Source organism: Peromyscus maniculatus, chromosome 7 (genome assembly GCF_049852395.1).
Source record: "Peromyscus maniculatus bairdii isolate BWxNUB_F1_BW_parent chromosome 7, HU_Pman_BW_mat_3.1, whole genome shotgun sequence".
Classification (NCBI taxonomy): domain Eukaryota; kingdom Metazoa; phylum Chordata; class Mammalia; order Rodentia; family Cricetidae; genus Peromyscus; species Peromyscus maniculatus.
Genome location: NC_134858.1, coordinates 41,284,382 through 41,305,580, shown reverse-complemented (window position 1 = coordinate 41,305,580; position 21,199 = coordinate 41,284,382). Strand labels below are relative to the sequence as shown.

The 21,199-nt window shown below is 47.7% G+C and overlaps 1 protein-coding gene across 1 annotated transcript; it reads left to right on the top strand.

The window, feature by feature from the left end:
• The first annotated feature begins 806 nt into the window (after nt 1-806).
• Nucleotides 807-11,520, top strand: Foxr1 (forkhead box R1). The gene is made up of 6 exons (XM_006993377.4): nt 807-1,051; nt 8,426-8,500; nt 8,602-8,858; nt 9,059-9,288; nt 10,794-11,032; nt 11,449-11,520. The coding sequence occupies exons 1-6, from the start codon at nt 991-993 to the stop codon at nt 11,499-11,501; spliced, it is 915 nt and encodes a 304-aa protein (XP_006993439.2). The 5' UTR covers nt 807-990; the 3' UTR covers nt 11,502-11,520.
• The last annotated feature ends 9,679 nt before the right edge of the window (nt 11,521-21,199 follow it).

Here is a 21,199-nt window from a genome sequence, read left to right as displayed (position 1 = left end):
AAAAAAAGAAAAAACTGTGTGTATAGAGGTATATACACACATGGGCGGAGGGTATTGCATGGTAGAGACTTGTCTAGCATGTGCAAGACCCGTCAATTCCCAGTACTGAGAGAAATAAACGATTAAATGAATACAAAGTTAATGAGGATGTAAAGAAATTTCTACAGCTTACGGAAGTTTTTTTTTGTAAATTTGAAATTAAAAATAAAATTTAAAAAAAAAATCAAATTGCTATTTAATTTAATCTCAGCTCTACCACCCGCTAAGGTTGTAATCTTAGATAAACGGTATAATGCTTTTATGAAACGTAAATATTGTTTTGGCTTTTTCGAGACAAGGTTTCTCTGTGTAGTCCTGGCTGTCCTGGAACTCCCTCTGTAGATCAGGCTGGCCTCGAACTCAGAGAGATCTGCCTGCCTCTGCCTCCTGGGATTAAAAGCCCGCTTTAAAGCCACGACGCCCTGCTTCCTTTTTTTTTCTTTTTCCTTTGGTTACAGACCTGCCCATGTAGCACCTTTCGGCCGGCACCGCCACGCCCCCGCATTTTAACTCTTCCCACCCCCTCCACTCCCTAACCCACCCACCCCGGCCCCGCCCCCTCCAGCCAGGGTCTCTGGAAACCCAGCCTAGCCCGGGTCGCCTAAAGTAACTTTTGAATGTGTGCTTTCACCGGAGAGGGAGTGTGTAGCTGTGGAGGAGCACGAACTGGTTTTAGGCGGTGCCGGGGCTTCGAACTCGCTAAATAGCTGAGCCGGTGATCGCGAGCGGGGGGCGGTCGGGGGGGGGGGGGCGCTGCACACCTGACCGCTCCCACCACCCGCTCAGTGGCCCCAGGGTGTGTGAGGAGGAGGAATCTTCCACCCAGGCGAGTCTCCGCCTCTCTCGCCCCTCGCCTGGACTCCTCTCTCCTCTACGGTGGACCTCCAACTCCAGGACCCGGGCTTCTGGGCCAGCCTCCATGGCCAGGTCCCGGGCTTGCTGGACTGGGACATGGGCAACGAGTGCTTCCTGTCCTTCACCACGTCCCACCTGCCCCTGTACACGCAGAACCGTGAGTGGGGCCGTGGGGGAGGGGCTCGCGGGGGGGGGCGGCGTCGAGTGGGCGAGCCGCCCGTGGCTTCCCAGGCTCGTCTCCTGGCTGGGCTCGCCCCACGCAGGAGAGGGAGTGGTGGCCCTTCCTGCGACTGGGTCCCCAGAGCCCGCGGGTCCCGTCCAACACCTCCCCCCGGAACATTTCTAGGCCTGTGCGGAGCTTTGGTGCTTGCGCATCAGAACCAGGCTGTATTTTTCGGTGTCGGACAGTCACAGTTTGTCCTTAGGGAAGTCTCCTTGGCTCTTTTTGCTTGGTGCGGTTGCTGTTTTTGTTTTGATGCCCTGGCTTGTCAAGTCTTAACCGTTGGTGCACCTCCTGGAGCTCTAGGCGTGGGCCACCACCCCGGGCTATCAGCCCACCTGGACTTGTGTGCTCTGTAGTACCTAATGGATTTAATAGTGCCCAGGGGATGGTGGGCCAGTATGTGCTCTGTGAATTTTAACTCCTCCTCGGACCTTAAGTTCAATTGTTTGAGGTGGTTACTCTTGCATTCGAAGTGATTTTTTTGCCACGTCCGGCACGATCGTTGGGTTAACGCTACTTTTCCCCTGTAGTCGGATCCATTTTCATATGTAATTTCATATACCTCAGAAGGTGACGCAGGAGTGATGGAACCCAGGGGTTCTAGGCCAGTCTAAAGGTGTCTTGTGCAAGGCCCTTGTTTTTGTTTCTGGGAAGATTCTGCTTTTTGTTTTGTTTTGAGACATGGCCTCCCCATGTAGCCCTGGCTGGGTCCACAACGCTAGATCAGGCAGGGGTCCCTGACTTGGAGTTATTTATCCAGGTAGGAACAGTAAGTAGACCATTAGATGTCAGGTTCTGGGGTGAGGGGTGGATTGGCAACACAAATTTTGAGGGTTTTGGTATATGGTTGGAATTTAAGGACTAAGAATAGGTGGACGAGGGCTGAACCCTTGAGACATTCCAGTGTGGAGACTGAGGAAGAGGAGATAACCACCCTCAGACACAACCAAGAATAAAAAGTGATGCTGTGGTATTCGGGAACCCTGGTGATAAGATGTTTCAGGAGTTGAGATTGGGAGATAGACGTGGGAGGGTTCGGGGCTCAAGGTCATCCTTGGCTTCTCCAGGAGTTCTTCAGGAGTTACACACACACACACACACACACACACACACACACACACACAGCCGAAAAAAAGTAGAGAGAGGAATCGAGGTGGTCAACACAGAGAGATGGGGTACCTCTGATCAAATACGCTGTGTGTGAAAATGTCATAAACTGTGGTTGGTTGGTTTTGAGACAGGGACCTGCTATATATAGCCTAGGCTGGCCTCCAACTTGAGACTCTCCCACTCAGCCTCCCTAGTGCTGGGATTACAGGTGCAAGCCACTATTCACAGCTTTCCACTGTCTTTTACAATTAGTACACACAAATCAGAAGTTTAAAGAGCTAGGCATGGTAGTGCATGCCTTTAATCTCAGCACTTGGGAGGCAGAGGTAGGCACTCAGAGAGTTCAAGGCCAGCCTGGTCTATATAGTAAGTTCCAGGCCAGCCAGGGCTAAAAAAAAAAAAAAAAAAAAAAAAAAAAGTTAGCTATGGTGGCACACACCTGTAGATGATGAGGCAAGAAAATCTCAAGTTCCAGACCAGCCTAGGCTACATAGCAGAACCCTGTCTCAAAAGAACAGGGTGGGAGTTTAACTGGAATTTAATTCCTGGAACTCAGGTGAGAAAGTGATCTTGACCTACTCACACACGGTACATAAAAGAAATAAGTAAATAAAGAAATGTGTTTTGTTTTTTTTTTTAATCACTCAATTATATTTTCCACTTAGAAAGCTTCTTGAAACGGATCTTTCAATCTAGTCCAGGCTAACTTGAACTCAGTGTGTTGCTGAATCTGGCCTGGATCCTCTGGCCCTCACCACACATAGGCCTGTGCCACATCCTTGCTTTAATATGCTCTTTTATTTTATTTTTCTATTGTTTTTTGAGACAGGGTTTCTCTGTGTAGCTTTGCACCTTTCCTGGAACTCACTTTGTAGACCAGGCTGGCCTCGAACTCACCCGAGTGCTGGGATCAAAGGCATGCGCCGCCGCCACCACCATCCGGCGCTTTACTTTTTTTTTTTGTTGTTGTTGTTTTGTTTTGTTTTGTTTTTCGAGACAGGGTTTCTCTGCGTAGCTTTGCGCCTTTCCTGGAACTCACTTGGTAGCCCAGGCTGGCCTCGAACTCACAGAGATCCGCCTGGCTCTGCCTCCCGAGTGCTGGGATTGAAGGCGTGCGCCACCACCGCCCGGCTACATTTTTTTAACATTACATTTTAAACCTGTATTTCTATCTGTGTGTGCATGTATGTGAGTGAGTGCACATGTGAGTCAGTACTTCTTGTAGCAGTCAGGTCTTTCACTCTGTTATGTGGGCCCCAGAGTTTAAACCCACAGTAGCAGGCCGCCAGCTCTTTGACACACTGAACCATCACATAGGTTCTAATATGCTTTTATACCTCACAGAGTTGCTGTATAGTTTTGCATACCCGATGTAATCCTTCACCTCAGACTCCCAAGGGCTGGGAGTATAGCCCTGTGCCTAGCCCCTGGGCTTTACCATGTTTTTATGTCTTTCAAAGTTGTCATATAGTTTTGGTGCCCCAACTTCACAATCTTCCTGCTTCAGACTCCCAAGTCCTGGGATTCCAAGTGTGCAGCATCACGGTCGTGACCCAAAGTTGTTATATTTTCCTTTTTCTAATGTGGTGTTGAACATGAGCAGTGAGAGGAAATGAGTTCCCTTCCTAACTCCTGAGCTGTCCAATAAGCACACTGTTTTCAAACAATAACCTAATGGTGTGGTGACACTCAGGAGACTGAGGCAGGAGGATCTCTGTGAGTTTGAGGCCAGCCTGGTTTACAGAGTTCCAAGACAGCCAGAGCTGTTATACAGAGAAATCCTGTATCAAAAAAGACAAAAAACCCAGAAAAAAATTTATTTTATGTGTATGAGTGCCTACATTTATATATGTGCACCACTCAAATGCCTGGTAGTGTCCAGGGAAGCCTGAAGAGGGCGCCCCAACATTTGGAGTTCTCTTAACTGCTGAGCCATCTTTCCAGCTCCTGAAACTTTTTAAACTTGTCGTTCCTTTTGACCCAAGACTTTCTGTTTGTTTTTTGTTTGTTTGTTTGTTTGTTTTTGAGACAGGATTTCTCTGTGTAACTCTGGCTGTTCTGGAACTCTCTGTAGACCAGGCTGACCTCAAACTCATGTAGATCTGTCTGCCTCTGCCTCCCAAGTGCTGGGACTAAAGGCTAACCCAAGACATTTTTATAGGATCTTAAGTATATAGGTATGTAAGCACAGAGACAGACAGATCTCTGTGAGTTCAAGGCCAGCCTGGTCTAGAGAATGAGTTCTAGAACATGCTCCAAAGCTACACAGAGAAACCCTGTCAAAGACTTTAAAAAAAAAAAAAGATGCAAACAGATTTACATACAAATTAGATGAATATGCTTATTTTTACATAGAGAATTAAATGTTGGCTGAATCTTTGATACTACAGAATTTATGTATAGTGTCTTTAACAATTTTCAGAGTTGATTGGTATTTTGATCTTCTAGTCATTAATACTGAGAATGCTGCTTTTCATAAATGTGTAGAACAAAGTGGCAGAAATTTATATTTTTGTGCCACTTAAGAAGTTGTTGGAAATTCTATGCTAATCTCAAGCCAAAACTCATTGCTTTTTTTTTTTTTTTTTTTTTTGGTTTTTCGAGACAGGGTTTCTCTGTGTAGCTTTGCGCCTTTTCCTGGAACTCACTTGGTAGCCCAGGCTGGCCTCGAACTCACAGAGATCCGCCTGCCTCTGCCTCCCGAGTGCTGGGATTAAAGGCGTGCGCCACCAACGCCCGGCTCATTGCTTTTTTTTAATGAAATGATTTTTTTTAAAAATCAAATACTCTTTGTTTTGTTTTGATTTCTTTTTTTCTAGTCAAGATTTCACTATGTATCTCTGTCTGTCCTGGAATTCACTCTGTAGACCAGGTTGCCCTTGAACTCACAGAGATCCACCTGCGTCTGTCTCCCAAATGCTGGAATCAAAGGCATGCACCACTACACTGGCTAAATCAATTTTTTTTTTTTTTGTAACAATCCTGACTGTCCTGGAACTTGATTTGTAGACCAGGTTGGCATCGAACTCATTGAGATTTGCCTGGCTCTGCCTCCCAAGTGTTGGGATCAAAGGTGTGCACCACCACTGCCCAGCTAAAGCAAATATTTTAACACAAAACAATCCAAACTTATATCAGTTGGATACTTACTGAGGAATAATGGTAGGAAAACCTTAAACCTTTAAAACTGAATGTGGTATTACACTTGGAAGTCACAGGCAGTCAGGTCTATGAGTTCAAGGCCAACCTGATGTATATAACAAGTTATAGGCCAGCCAGGACTACTTAATGAGACCCCCATCTCAAAACAATCTTTAAAAAAATATATTTTGTCTCATTTTGTAATGTTAGAGATTGAACTCAGGCTTGTGCATCTCAGGCAAGGACCTCAGTGATGAACCACAATCTCAGCCCTAAGTCTTTTGTTTTCCATAACAGAAACATGTGGTCCAGGGAGATGGCCCAGTGGCTAAGAGCGCTTAACTCTGTATGTGAGGTTCTGAGTTCAAATCTCCAGACATGCCTCAAAAGCTAGGCATGCCGGGCAGGGGTGGCATACGCCTTTAATCCCAACACTTGGGTGGCAGGCACAGGCGAATCTCTGTGAGTTCGAGGCCAGCCTGGGCTACAGAGTGAGTTCTAGGACAGGCTCCAAAGCTACAGAAAAACCCTGTCTCGAAACCAAAACACCCCCCCCCCCCGAGAAAAAGAAAAAAGCTAGGACACGGCTGTTTGTTCCTGTGCCCTAGCATTTAGGAGTGGAGACAGGTGGATCCCATGAGCTCACTAGCCAGCCTGCCTAACCCCAAAAAGTGAACTTCCGGTTCAGTGAGAGGCCTTAAAAGGAACAAGGAGCAGCTTGATGCTTAGCAGGTAAAGGTGCATGCCACCTGAGTCCCATATAGTGGAAAGAGAGACCAGCCCCTTCAAATTGACTTATGACCTACACATGCCATGACACGTGTGCCCCACACACTAATTAACATATTTTTCTTTAATATAAGGTGGAACATGATAGAGGAAGGCATTGGAAATCCTGGCCTCCACATGCATGCATACAGGGGCATGCATACCCACCCCATACAGATTCATGTACTCACACACACACACAGATGCTCCACAACACACATTCACACATATACAGGTACATGTACCCCCAATGCACCTATACATGTTCCACATCTCCCACATACACACATATACAGGTGCCCAAACACACACATGCTCTCCACTACACATATGTGCTACCCACGATAAAAAACAAAGGTAGGCGAGATGGCTTAGCAGGTGAAGGCTATCAAGCCAGATGACCTGAGTTTGGTCAGCAGAACCCACATGGGGGGAAGAAGAGAATTCTTGCAAGCTGTCTTCTGACCTCCACAGCTGCACTTTGGCATGTGCACCCCAACATCACACACACACACACACACACACACATAAATATAATAAAACATATTTAAGAACAGAAAACGTGCCAGGTGTGGTAGCTCACGCCTTTAATTCCAGCACTCGGGAAGCAGAAGCAAATAGGTCTCAGAGTTCGAGGCCAGCCTGGTCGACAGAGAGTTCTAGGACAACGAGCATTGCACCAGAAATCCTGTCTTGAAAAACCAAACAAAAAGAACAGAAAACTTGCTAGGTCTGCTAGCACACACCTTAAACACCCACCCCACCTCCGGAAGAAAGACCCGAAGCGCAGGGCGCTGAAAACTCTGCAGTTCCTAACAGAAAAGTCTCCAGTTTGAGCTGAGCGGCACCAGGCTCCTTTGCAGTGTGTTTGTTTTGGTTTCGTTGTTTTTGTTTGTTTGTTTTTTAGGTACATTGGTGTTTGCCTGCAGGTATGTCAGATCCCTGGAACTGGAGTTACAGACAGGTGTGAGCTGCCATGTAGGTGCTGGGAATTGAACCCGGGTCCTCTGGAAGAGCAGTCAGTGCTGCTCAGAGAGACCACAGAGCCATCTCTCTGGCCCCAGTTGTTTTTGTTTTTGTTTTTGTTTTTATATATGCAGGGTTTCTCTGTGTTGCTCTGGCAGTCCCGGAACTCACTCTGTAGACCAGACTGGCTTGGAACACAGAGATCCTCCTGCCTCTGCCTCCCGAGTGCTGGGATTAAAGGTGTGTGCCACCAGGCCTGGCTGTTGTCATCGTTTTACATGTAGTTCTGTAGATTGGAGTCAGCTCCAAGTGCCCGGAGCTATCTTCTCAGCCAAGGAATTTATCTTGGGGTATTATTTGCATAGGCAGAGAAGGTAAGTCACTATCTACACATCCAGGACTCTCAAATCTACCTCCAGACCAGACCTCCACTGTCTGTGACCTCCATCTTCAGTTGACCATCCCATATGAGGTTGTAACTCACACTTTAGTAAGATGGGGATGTAATGAATGATACTTGTGGGCAGGCCTAGGGGATAGGTTCTGTTCTGAACATTACCTGATACTGCCAGCCCAAGAAAGTGCAATTTAATTTTAGATATGTTAAGCTTGAAGTTGGCCATGGTTACATGTCTGTAATCCCGGGAGGCTGCGGCAGGGGGTTAGAGTGTTTGAGGCCAGCCTGTGATTTATAACAGGATCCCATGTCAGGAGGGAAAGGAGCAGAAGGGGGAGAGAAGTGGGTAGAAGGGAGAGGGGATATTTGTGTTTGAAGTACTTGTCAGTATCCCAAGTAACAACGCCCAGTGCACAGCTCTACTTTAGAGACCAGCAGGGAAGTGTGGTGTGTAGGTAGATTTGGGAGCCCTGGGTTTAAAGATGGTAACTCAAAGCTCAGTGGTAGAGCTCTGGCAAGCGCAAGGCCCTGGGTTCAGTCCTCAGCTGGGGGTGGGGGGTGGGGTTGGTAACATCAAGTTTAGCACACCTTTAATCCCAGCACTCGGAAGGCAGAGCCAGGAGGATCCCAAGTGAGTTCCAGGAAAGGCGCAAAGCTACACAGAGAAACCCTGTCTCGAAAAACCAAAAAAAAAAAAACAAAAAGATGGTAACACAGCCATGGGCATGTATGAGGCTGTCCAGGGATAGTATATGCAGAGTGAGAAAAGAATGCAGAGTGTTTGAAGGTCAGAGGTGAAGGGCACACCAGTCTCTATAGCTTCGTACTACCCAGGGCAGGCCCACACCACCCTCTTCAGGCCCCCAGACCACGGGGTAACAGTGGAAATTCTAGAATGTCTTGACTGTCTCTCTCCTCTTTGCCAGTTGCCAAATACAGACTCCAGATAGCTGAACCACCACCACTGCCTTTGGAAAAAAAACCCAAGCTTGATAAAGATGGTGAGTTGTGAGCTCTGTGGACACAGTTGTTTCCTGAGCCGGGGGTCACCTTACTCCCCAAAGCCGGTGAGCTGAGGGAAGTCTCCTTTTCCTCTGCACAGGTCCAGACATTAAGCCCAATCTGTGGATGTGGGTGAACCCAAACATTGTGTATCCTCTCGGCAAGCTGGAGGTGGAGAGACTTAAAAAGAAGGACCTGCGAAGTGTGCTACCTTCCTGCCATCCAGCCCGGAAGGAGGGAGAAGCCAGCTGCTCACAGTCATGGCTGCCTTCTTCCAGACCGCTGTCATCTGCTTGCAAGCGGAAGCAGAAGCAGAAACAGAAGCCTTCAGCCTCTTCCCCTAGCACCTGGAAGGAGGTATGGCTGAGTGGGAACAGGGTTGAGGCATCAGCAGCTGGGTTTCTGAGGGCCAGTAAAAGATAAGCTTAGAACTGATCTGTACCCTTGGGTTGGAGAGAAGCCCAGACGGTGGATTCCAGACTGCTCCCCCATCTACCAGTGTAGCCTGGAGCTGAGGCCAATGAGTCAGGACCAGATCCTACTCTGTGCCCCTCTAGCTTACAGACGAGGAGGAGGCCAAGGACCAGGATGACAGCTTCTCTGTGGCTCTCCCATCCCTTCCCACAAGGGCCCCCCTCCAGAGTCAGAGGAGGCTTCGACAAGCTGTCAGCCCAGAGGGGAGGCTCTGGTCCCGACCCCCTCTCAATTACTTCCATCTAATTGCCCTGGCACTCAGAAACAGTCCCTCCTGTGGCCTCAACGTACAGCAGATCTACAGCTTCACTCGGTATGTGCCCAGGGGGCCTGTGAGGAGGGGAAGGGAGGGTCAGGGTCTAATAATTTCCAACCTGGCCCTGGGCTGCTGACTCAGTTTCCCCATCTGGGTCTGAGGCTGTATGTGCCTCTCTGGTTTTCTCTCCCCAGGCAAATGTATGCCCATCCCATCCCATGTTCAGGAACAGAATTCCTCCCGCCCCCCTTTCACCTCTTAAAATTCAGCCTTCCCTCAGATATCCGTCCACCTGGGTCAAGGGGCCGCTTCTCCCACCGTGCCTCAAAAGATTAGCCAGAATAATATCCAATATTCCCAACAACATCTCCCACCTGCTGCTCCTTAGACTGACCTGCCTGGCACAGAGCCCTGTACCCACTGGGCTCAAGGAAGCCTCACTGAGAATTTGCATTGAGTGTGTGAGATAGTTGAAATGAGGACCTCTTGTGTGTTTTTTTTTTTTTTTTTTTTTTTTTGCTTTTTTGTTTTTTGAGACAAGGTTTCTCTCTGCAGCTTTGGAGCCTGGCCTGGAATTCACTCTATAGACCAGGCTGGCCTTGAACTCACAGAGATCTGCCTGGCTCTGCCTCTTGAGTGCTGAGATTAAAGGTGGGCGCCCCCACTGCCCAGCTAGGGCCTCATTTTTTGAGACAAGGGCTCACTCACTTTGTAGCTCTGGCTGGCCTGGATCTCACGATAGAGACTAGACTAGGCTTGACCTCTGATCCACCTGCCTCTGCCTCCTAAATGCTGAGATTAAAGGTGGGATACCATGATTGGCTGACAGTTAGCTTTGATAGTCATGTACAGTGAGTGTGGGGGAGGCATTCCCTGGTGTTAGACAAGAGCCCTCAGCACATCTGTTCTCAAGTGGTTTGATACAGTTATTGGTTCTGTTTTGTTCTTGCTGTCAAAATCCCCAGCCCTGGAGGGAGGGGCAAAAATGAGCCTGGGGTTGGTTGGCGGACAGTAAAAACTGGGCTTTAGGAGAAGAACGTTCTCAGCCTAGCATGGTGGCACAGGCCTGTAATCCCAGCACTCCGGAGGTAGAGGTCGGAGGAGAACAGGGGTTTAAGGTCATCCTCAGCTACCCAGAGAGTTCAGTATCAATCTGGGCCACATTAAGACTCATGGCTGGGCGGTGGTGGCGCAAGCCTTTAATCCCAGCACTCGGAAGGCAGAGCTAGGTGGATCTCTGTGAGTTCGAGGCCAGCCTGGTCTCCAAAGTGAGTTCCAGGAAAGGCGCAAAGCTACAGAGAGAAACCCTGTCTCGAAAAATCAAAAAAAAAAAAAAAAAAAAAGACTCTCTCAAAAAGATCAAGAGGAAAAAAAAAAAAGTGGGTCGTAAGCAATGCCCAAGATTGTGGTTCTGCTAGCAAAAGGCCATTCCAGACCAGCCTGCCCTGCTTCACCCTGCTAGGAAGTGCTGAGGCTCCTCCTGGCCTTGGGGGAGAACGAGGACAAGAGTCAGTCCTCTTCAGAGGAACCACACCCTTCCTTCTTTTCCTCCCTGTCCACAGAGAACACTTCCCCTTTTTCCGGACAGCTCCCGAAGGCTGGAAGAACACGATCCGTCACAATCTCTGTTTCCGAGACAGCTTTGAGAAAGCGCCGGCCAGTATGCAGGGTGAGGCCCGCACACCACCTCGATCCTGCCTCTGGAAGTTGACTGAGGAGGGACACCGCCGCTTTGCGGAGGAGGCCCGAACCTTGGCTTCCACACGGCTGGAAAGAATCCAGCAGTGCATGAGCCAGCCAGGTGTGAAGCCTTGTCATGGGTGGGCCCCACGGTGGGGGACCTGAGGCCCAGACCCGAGGCTGGATGTGCCTGCCAGGGTCACACTCTAGGGACATCTGTAGCAAACAGGGAGAAGAGTGGTCGAGACCCTCATTGATGTCTGCCTCAGAGACCTTTCCATGAGAGTGGGACTCTGTATACAAGGAATAGGTTGGGAAACTGTGGTTGCCGACGACTCTGCTCACAGCCCAGCATGCTGGGAAATCCCATACGAGCTGGGTGATGTACGAGGGCTCCTGTGCCAAGACGATTCTCTTCTATAGCAAGCAGAAAGGCTGCAGAAGCGGTAGCATGGGAGCCTTGAGCTCTGGGGGACAGCGTAGCAGACCCGGGAGAGAGCAGGTCGGGGTTGCAAGCTCCTCTGAACTCTCTTACAGATGTGATGCCCTTCCTCTTTGATCTTCAAGAAGAACCAGACATGCCTTATTAAATAGTTCCGTTTGGCCGCACCTGTGTGTGTGTGTGTTTGTGTGTGTGTGTGTGTGATCTCTGAGGACGAGGCCAGGCGGGGAGTGGAATTCAGCTCCAAGAATGAGAATAGGGGTTCTGCTGGGTCGTGGAGGTGCACACCTTTAATCCCAGCACTTGGAAGGCAGGGGCAGGCAGAGCCTTGGGTTTGAGGCCAGCCTGGTCTACAGAGTGAGTTCCAGGACAGCCAGGACTACACAGAGAAATCCTGTCTACAAACAAACAAACAAACAAACAGAAACAAAAAGAAAATAGGAGTGCTGGAAGCTGGCAGGTGCTCCTGAGGCAGAGGCAGTTGCCTGTCAGGCACAGAGAGGAGATGCTTCCTTTTCCTCAAAGGAGAAAAATGTTCAACTCTCCTCAGGATCCTGGAGCAAGTTTTGTTTTTCTGGGGCATAAAGATCATCTGGAGATGCTGGCTTGTAGCAGTCAGCCCTGGAAGTACCGCCCACTCCTTCAGCTGACAGTTGTCAATCAGCTGCTGGTACTAAGCTGCGGATGAGAGACAGGCCCTGCCTCAGCTGCAAGGGAAGGGTGAGCGCTCAGAGCAGATCAGCTTGCTGGTTGCACATGGGGGTCTCGCTGTGTAGACAGGCTGGCCTTAAACCAAGGCCTGCTTGCTTCAGCAGCTGGGGCTTGAGGCATACTTCACCATGGCTGGTTCATGTTTGAAAACTGGTGGCCCATGCCCTTAATTCCAGCACTCAGGAGGCAGAGGCAGGTGGATCTCTGAATTCAAGACTAGCCTGGTCTACAGAGCAAGTTCCAGGACAGCCAGAGCTGTTACACAGAGAAACCCTATCTCAAAAAACAAAAGAGAAAAATCCCTCACAGGTGAACCCAGCCACTTGGATTTTAGTTAATTCCAGATGTAGTCAACTTGACATAATCATATCTCCTTAAATTGTATTTGAGGGCAGTGGTGGCGCACGCCTTTAATCCCAGCACTCGGGAGGCAGAGCCAGGTGGATCTCTGTGAGTTCGAGGCCAGCCTGGACTTCCAAGTGAGTTCCAGGAAAGGTGCAAAGCTACACAGAGAAACCCTATCTCCAAAACAAAACAAAAAAAATCGTATTTAATTTCCAAATGAGAACAGTAACCAGGTCATAATTATGCCTGACATAACTATCCCATGTACAGTAGCAAATGCATTATATATTTAACTAGGACCCATGGATCTTGGCTATGGGAGAAACTATACCATATATTGGTCGCTGATTCAAAACATATACCACCTTCTGGAGAACCCTCCCCTAGCCCTAATTGGTGCAGTAACTGTGTCTTCAAGAGGCCATTCCATCTTTCTATTGGGCCAGCTGCTTCAGGATGATGGGGAACATGGTAAGACCAGTGGATTCCATGATGGTGGGCCTGCTGTTGAACTTCTCTGGCTGTGAAGTGAGTTCCTTTGTCAGAAGCAATATTATGTGGAATACTGTGATGGTAGATAAAACATTCTGTAAGTCCATGGAGGGTAGTTTTGATAGAAGTAGTATTTGCAGGAAAGGCAAATCCATAACCAGAATAAATATCTACTCCAGTAAGGACAAAGTGTTGTCCTTTCCACAGAGAAAGTGGTCCAGTGTACTCAACCTACCACCAGGTCACTGGCTAGTCACTCCCGGCAATGGTACTAAATCTGGGGCTTAGTGTTTGTCTCTGCTGTTGGCACATCTGGAACTCAGCAGCAGCTGTAGCAAGGTCAGCCTTGGTGAGTGTCAGTCCATGTTGTCAAGTCCCTGCATAACTCCAATCTCTCACCATGGCCACTTTGTTCATGGGCCCATTAGGCAGTGGCAGGAATGGCTGGGGGAAGTAGTGACTGGCCACAGAATGGATCATCCTATCTGCTTGATGACTGAATTCCTCCTCTGCTACAGTTGCCTTTTGATGAGTATTTACATAGGACATTTCAAGTCCCTGACCAGCCAGCCAGTCTAGTGACTATAGACCATGAATAAGTGAACAGTTGCTCAGCTGGCCATTTCTCCTTCCAGATAAAATATACTGCCCAAAGTTCTGCCCACTGGTGTCTTAAGGGTTGTCCCAGAAAGGGGTTGTAATGCTGTAGCTGTCCACTTCTGGGTCGTTCCTGCAGAACTATCAGTAAACCAGGCAGAAAGAAAGCCATAGTCTTCTTTTTCTCAGTCTTCTGATCACAGGGCACCACCCCACGAGGTTATGGCTGCATGCCTGGCAGCAGATGGCATTATAACAGGTATAGAAACCAGCCATTGGGGCAGTTTCTTCATATAACTTGCTTGTGTCTTCAGGACCTACTTGGGCCTGATATCTTTTTTGTTGTTTTATTTTTATTTTTTTTTATTTTATTTTATTTGGTTTTTCCGAGACAGGGTTTCTCTGTGTAGCTTTGCGTCTTTCCTGGATATTGCTCTTTAGACCAGGCTGGCCTTGAACTCACAAAGATCTGCCTGCCTCTGCCTCCCGAGTGCTGGGATTAAAGGTGTGCACCACCACCACCACCACCACCACCACCACCACCACCACCACCACCACCACCACCACCACCACCACCACCACCACCACCACTGCCTGGCTGTTTTTTTATTTTTATTTTTATTTATTTATTTATTTTTAATTTTTTCTGAGACAGGGTTTCTTTGTGTAGTTTTGGTGCCTGTCCTGGATCTCACTCTGTTGACCAGGCTGGCCTTGAACTCACAGAGATCCACCTGCCTATGCCTCTTGAGTGCTGGGATTGAAGGCGTGCACCACCACCGCCTGGCTGGGCCTGATCGCTTATATACCGTCTCCATTTGATAATCCATCTCCATTTGATAATAGGTTGCTGCTGTGCATGTCCAACCTTATGACTTGGAGGGGTAGAGAACGCCCAGCTCATGATGGGCAGCACAGATTGCATGGTAACTTCTTGTCCCATTGTCAAACTAAGGCCTAATAACAGGTCAAGAGCTGTCTCTCAAAAGGAGAATAGTTGTCTGCAGATGATGGTAGAGCCTTGCTCCAAAATCCCAAAGGCCTCTTCTGTGATTCACCCATATGGGCCTGCCAAAGGCTCCACACAACATCTATCTGCCACTGATACCTCAAGTACCATCAGGTCTGCTGGATCACACAATCCAAGTGGTAGAGCAGCCTGGACCTGGTGAAGAGCCTCTCTTGTTCCAGGCCCCACTCAAAGCTAGCAGCTTTCTGAGTCACTTGGTGTATGGATTGAAACAACACTCCCAAGTAAGGAATGCACTGTCTCCAGAATCTAAGTAGACCCACTAAACATTGTGTGTCTTTCTTGGTGGTGGGAGGGGCCATGTACAACATTTATCCTTTATCGTAGAATATCTCTGCATGCCCCACACCACTGGGCTCCTAAGAATTTCACTGAGGTAGAAGGTCCTTCAGTTTTGATTGGTTTGGTTTTCCATCCTCTAATGCAAATATGTGTTACCAACAAGTCCAAATGGTTGCTACCCCCTGCTCATTTGGTCCAATCAGCATAATGTCATAGAGAGAACCAATGTGATATTCTGTGGAGGACACAAATGATCAAGATCCCTTCAAACTAAGTTACGACACAGGGCTGGAAAGTCCATATAGTCAGCTGTCATTCTCCCATGATCCATCTGTCTTCACTGAACAGATAGGAGAGTTAAAGAGAGATGTAGTGTGGGAACTACCACCCCTTCATCTTTCATGTCCTTGATAGTGACACTAATTTCTGCAATTCCTCTGCCTCCTGAATGCTGAGATTCAAGGCATGCACCACCACCACCACCACCCCCAGCAAAATATTGTTTTTGATTCACTGTTTCCTTTGGCAGAGAATATTCTAAAGGCTTCCATTTAGCTTTTCCAGCTTAATAGCCCTTACTTCACAGGTCAGGGAACCAATATTAGAATTCTGCCAACTTCTTTTTTTTTTTTCTTTTCTTTTCTTTTTTTTTTTTTTTTTTTTGGTTTTTTGAGACAGGGTTTCCCTGTGTAGCTTTGCGCTTTTCCTGGGACTCACTTGGCAGCCCAGGCTGGCCTGGAACTCACAGAGATCTGCCTGGCTCTGCCTCCCCAGTGCTGGGATAAAAGGCGTGCGCCACCACCGCCCGGCTGAATTCTGCCAACTTCTAAGTATATCTGTCCCAACTATACATTTTAGGACTGAGCAAATAACCCCAGGAGGAGTTTGGGGGGCCCACTGGACCTACTGTGAGTAGGACTAAAGCCAAAACTCCATTAATCCTCTGACCTCCATAAGCCCCTACATTAACTGAAGGGCCACAAGGCTTCTTGGGATCTCTGGGAATCAGCATCAATTCAGAACCAGTACCCACTAGATCCTGGAAAGTCTGATTGTTTCCTTTCCTCTAGTGTACAGTTACCCTCCTAAAAGGCTGTAGGTCCCTCTGGGGAAGAACTGGAGAAAGGCTAACAGTAAAACTTTAGGTATTAATATTTATTAAGATCCTTCCTCAGGGGAACCTGGTCATCCATTCTTCAAGGGGTTCTGGGTCTACAAAGTGGCTCAAGTCTGGAAATTGGTTCAGGGGTCAAAATTCCCTTTTGCCACAACCCAATGTAGCCTTTCATTTGTTTGAGAAATTTCCTGCTTGTACAGATGGAACAAAAATGCAATGGACTTCCTATCTACTTCATGCTTGGAAACACCATGATTGATGAGCCAGTACCAAAGGTCCGTATGGGTCATGCCGCCGTAAAAATCCCTTTGCATGTGTTGCCAATTATGGACATGGCTTTGTGGTGCCCACTACGATAACTATGATCACCTCACCTTTGGCCGGTCAGTACAGCCACCCGGCCCCTGCTACTTCAGGACCCAGTTAAACCCCTTGCATTTAGTTTATCCAGCTGAGCATCATCGTTGTCGTCGAAGGTCTGGCACAAAGGGGGTGGCAGCCCCAAAGCCCCCAGATGTGCTGGTGCCCCCTCACCGTTCGCATCTTCTAGGATCAGTGAAGAGCGTGTCTCCTGGTCCTTCTCATGGTGGACGATTAGGTTTGACACAGCTTTAGTTTTACACTCCGGCACTGCAGTTTCCTGAACCTTCCCATCCCCTCATCAACACTAAGCCAGGGGATATCAGCATCTCCAACTACTTCTCAGTAGGCCATATTTTGACAAATGCTCTAGCTAACCATTCTGACAAAATGTTGACACTTTTTAAAAAACTGTGCAGGCTTCCATACTAAACCTAGATTCTTCACACAATGGGCTCATATCAATAAATTCAGCCTGATCCAGTTTTATGTTCCATCTTCTCCCACATCCTTAAAATTCATTCCCACATATATTCCCTAGATTTCTGATTGAATGAATTAGTAAACTTACTAAGCTCTTCACCGGTGTAGCAACCTTCTCAAGGACTATACTTTTTCTTTTCCCTCTAGAAGCCTGCTTAGCCTTCGGTCTGGTTATAGATCTAGAGGCAACTATCAGTGATGTGGCCCTGGGGGACCTCAGTGTTGTCTTTTGTAGAGACCCTCAGAGGTTTCCTAGTGAGACCTTACTCAGGGTCCGAGAATCTGAGCTTGCTTTACCCAGCAGGGCTGCATAAGGGGATGATTTGACCATGGGCGTGGTTACCAGGTCTTTAGAAGGGTCTACACTTGGCTGTTCAGTGTGCTTTAGTCTAGCAAGGGGGAGGTCTTTTGCATTGTTACAAAAAACCCTTTTAAAGAGAAAAAAAGGGCCATTGGGTTTTGATCCAGGTCCTCTGGAAGCTATCCTGTGTTTCTTCCTTTCTCCTCTTCACTGTCTTTCTATCTAAAGGTTTCTTATCCCTCTCTCCTCATAGGAAACCCTTTAACAGGTGGGAGCTGGCCTTCCGCGGTCTTGTCGTGCTTCTCCTTCAGGGAAAGTCACTGCTGCTTTAGCAGATAATGAAGGATTAATTTCCTCTGTCAAGGGTAGAAAGGTGGTATTTTAAGAGGTGAGCATAGAGAGACTATTTCCTCAGGTGAGGTAAACCCTTGAGAATCTAAGGATTTGAAGTTCTCAGCCTGAATAGAGTCCTCTGACACATCTCCATTCCCATTTACAGGTCTCATTCTTGACTAGTCAATCCTTTAATTTCACCACCACCACCCTCCAAGGCTGGGACTTGACTTTTTGCTGTAATTCAGCCAACCTTATAATGAGGGCTTCATTTGATTTTCCACAACCTGAGCTCTGTGGCTGCCAGAGAAAAGATTCTCTTCCAGGACACACTTAGAAAACTTTAGACTGTCTATGCACATCTGGAGCCGGTCTGTTTTATCACTTAGTTCATTGTTCTCCTTCACTGTATTCTGAGATGCTAGAAATTGGTTAATTTTGTCACAGAGCATATTCTTTTCCTGTGTCAATTTATCCAGAGATGTTAAGAGCAAGCAACTAGCATCATCATTTTCCTTATTTCTTCTACAAATTGTCAAAAGTTTTTATATACAGAGTCACCAAATTCATTGCCTCTCACAACTGGTGAATCAGAATAATTGAATGGAAAAAAAAGAAATAAAAAGGGAGACATGACTGCTCCTAGGTATGGTGGAGGAGAATGTTTATTGTAGATATGAGGGAGAGCATAGACAAAGGCAGAGAGACATCTGGGAGAGTCCAGAGTGAACATGACCCAGAGCCAGGCTGTGAGGAGAGGGGAGAGAGGAGAGTCAGGAGATCAAGAAACCAAAAGGAGCCGGGCGGTGGTGGCGCACGCCTTTAATCCCAGCACTTGGGAGGCAGAGCCAGGCAGATCTCTGTGAGTTCGAGGCCAGCCTGGGCTACCAAGTGAGTCCCAGGAAAGGCGCAAAGCTACACAGAGAAACCCTGTCTCGAAAAAACAACAACAACAACAACAACAACAACAAAAAAAAGAAACCAAAAGGAAAGGGAGGTAAAAAGGGCCAGGCATAGCCAAAATGACTAGATAATAAGAGCCACTGGGGGAAAGGTACCCCAGCCTCTGGGCTGGGTAGGGGGTGGGGTATGCCAATCATACTCTCTAGCTGGTAGGGACTGAGGGATGCTGGGAGAACCTGGCTGTCAGGTCCACTTTGATATGTTAAATAAGTACCTCAGTTTGTGCTTTGAGACCTAATGATAATCAAATACATTTGTCTCTCTAAGTTTGTGAAATAGTCCTGCATGGTGGTGCAGGCCTTTAATCTCAGCTCCTATAGGGAGAGGCAGGCCAATCTCTGTGAGTTCGAGGCCAGCCTGGTCTGCAGAGTGAGTTCCAGGACAGCCAAGGCTACACAGAAAAACCCTGTCTCAAAAAAACCAAAAAAAGAAAAAAATCCCTCATACGTGAACCCAGCCACTTGGGTTTTAGTTAATTCCAGATGTAGTCAGGATGACAACCAAGAACAGCCATCACGGTAGTGTGGGGTGCAGACAGAACACACACAGCAGTGTTATTTGGTGCTTACTGGATTTGAAATCTCCAACACCATCTTGCCACAGTAAGCAGTTAAAAGAGTCCAGAGCACAGGTCCTGGAGTGGGGTAGATGTAGGACAAATGGAACTTGCAGCTGGGACTAAGGAGGGACCTCTTTTTTGTATTCATGGGCCAGTTGAAGGATTCTTCTCCAAGACCAGGAAGGGACTGTAAGAGATGGAGGACAGAATGTCTTGAGAAACCCACAGGTTCAAACCTTACGTGGTGCTGACGTTTGATCTCTTCTCCAAATGCCAAATCAAAATGTGCTCATCCTGATTAACAAGACAGGAGGCGGCGAGCCAATGGGGAAGGAGTGAGAATTCGGAACCAGAGGCCGCTCGGCTCCTGCTGTAGCACCTCAGTGAATGTGAAGGGAAGGCAGAGCACCTCAGTGTAACAGTCCTGGAAGCTGCACGTCTCAGATGGCCTGTGCCCTTCCTAGCTGCCTAAGGCAGTCTTTAGGGTAGAGCAAATTGCCCCTACCCTCAAGTCTGAGGGGAATAGGTAGAAGCCAGGGGATGAGGAAAAAGAATAGGGCCCGAGAGTAGCTCAGTGGGCAAGCTTGATCCCCCAATCGAAGATGAGGCGACTCTCTCCAAAGTTGGCCCCAGCTCCACCCACATGCTGTGGCCTGTGTGCACGGAACACAAACAGTAAATGAAGTGTTTTTAGTTTTAACTTAGGTGTATGTGTGTGCACATCAGTGCAAGTGCCCACAGAGGCCAAAGGTGTTGACTCCCCCTGGAGCTAAAGTTACAGGAAGTAGTGAGTCACTCAAGGTGGCTGCTAGGACTCAGTTCTGGTCCTCTGGAAGAGCAGTAAGTGCTCTTAACAACTGAGCTGTTTCTCCAGCCCAATCAAAATGTTTTTAAAAGGTTCCAGGCCAGGTGTTGTGGTTCATGCCTGCAGTCATGGTACCTGAGAGGCTAAGTCAGGCAGACTGCTAAAAGTTCTGGTTGTAGCCAGTGTGGGCTACAGAGTAAGACTTTTGTCTCAAAAGAAAAAAAAAGGGAGTTGGGAGGTACAGGATGTGGCTCGGTTGGTGAGCCAGGAGCAGAGTCCTGAGCTTGATCTGCAGTACCATGTAAATGGTTGTCCATACCTGTAACCTCAGCCTTCTGGAGGTGGAGGCAGGAGCATCAGAAGTTCAAAGTCATCTGCTGAGGAGTGAGTCTGAGGCCAGCCAAGGTATAAGACTCTGTCTGTAAAATACATAAATAATAATAAAAGGAATGTGTGGAGTTTAAGGCTTCTCAGGCTCCCAAATACTCGGTGTGCATTCAAAAGTTCTGTCTCCCCTGAACTGATTTGACTGTCTTGTCCTGAAGTTCCCCACCCTCGAGATGACATGCCTACCCAAGGCAGTGTCCTCAGAAGGACACAGTGTCCTCTCCAGAGACTCTCATGGGTGTGACTGCCTCCAGAGAATGGGTCCACGACAGGGCTCCCCGGTCCTGCAGCTGGCTACATAAGGTGGTCTCACTTCATCTTTCCATCGCCCTCCTTTCCTGGGTGTTCACTCTGCAGTAGATCTACCCCCTCATCCTAGAGCCTGCCTTGGAAATGAGGCCTCTTTCTCAGACTGGGAAAGGAATTGGATGAGGTGCTGTGCCTAGTACAAAGCCTGGTTCTTAGTGGGAGCTAATAAATGGGAGCGGTTTACTGTTCACTGTGACATCACTATTCCAGAAGGCTGATGGACTCATCATGGTCTGGATCTACTTTTAGTCCTGGATGACTCCTACTGATAGCCTGGACCTACATGTTGTTAGCAACATTTTTATTTTGTCTTTGACACCCCTCTTGGCTGTCTCAGAAGATAACCTGTCCTGAATTGAGCTATGCTTTGGGCATAAGTTTTCTGAACATTTCTAAGCTTGTTTCCTCAATATGTAAAATGAGGATAATGAAATAAAGTGGAGATTTGATTTGAGAACTAAATAAGATCATGGAAAGGTCATAGTCTGGTGCACTAATGAGTGGGATGCTGAATCAGATGAGATGTCATTGTATGTGTACTTTTGGATTTAATACACACCAATACCTTACGGAGTACTGTCTCTTTTTGCTGGGTTTGTTTGTGTATGTGTTTAGTTGACTGGTTTTGTTTTGTATGTTTTTGTTTTTGTTTTTTTTGAGACAGGGTTTCACTGTGTGGCTCTGGCTGTCCTGGAACTCACTCTGTAGACCAGGCTGGCCTCAAACTCACAGAGATCCGCCTGGCTCTACCTCCCGAGTGCTGGGATTAAAG

What these genes read in the sequence shown, in the direction of transcription:
- Foxr1 (XM_006993377.4), top strand. Translation starts at nt 991, where the DNA reads ATGGGCAACGAGTGCTTCCTGTCCTTCACCACGTCCCACCTGCCCCTG. An exon ending in ACCCAAGCTTGATAAAGATG is followed by an intron (nt 8,501 to 8,601) that starts GTGAGTTGTGAG and finishes TCCTCTGCACAG; the next exon opens with GTCCAGACATTAAGCCCAAT. An exon ending in CAGATCTACAGCTTCACTCG is followed by an intron (nt 9,289 to 10,793) that starts GTATGTGCCCAG and finishes CCCTGTCCACAG; the next exon opens with AGAACACTTCCCCTTTTTCC.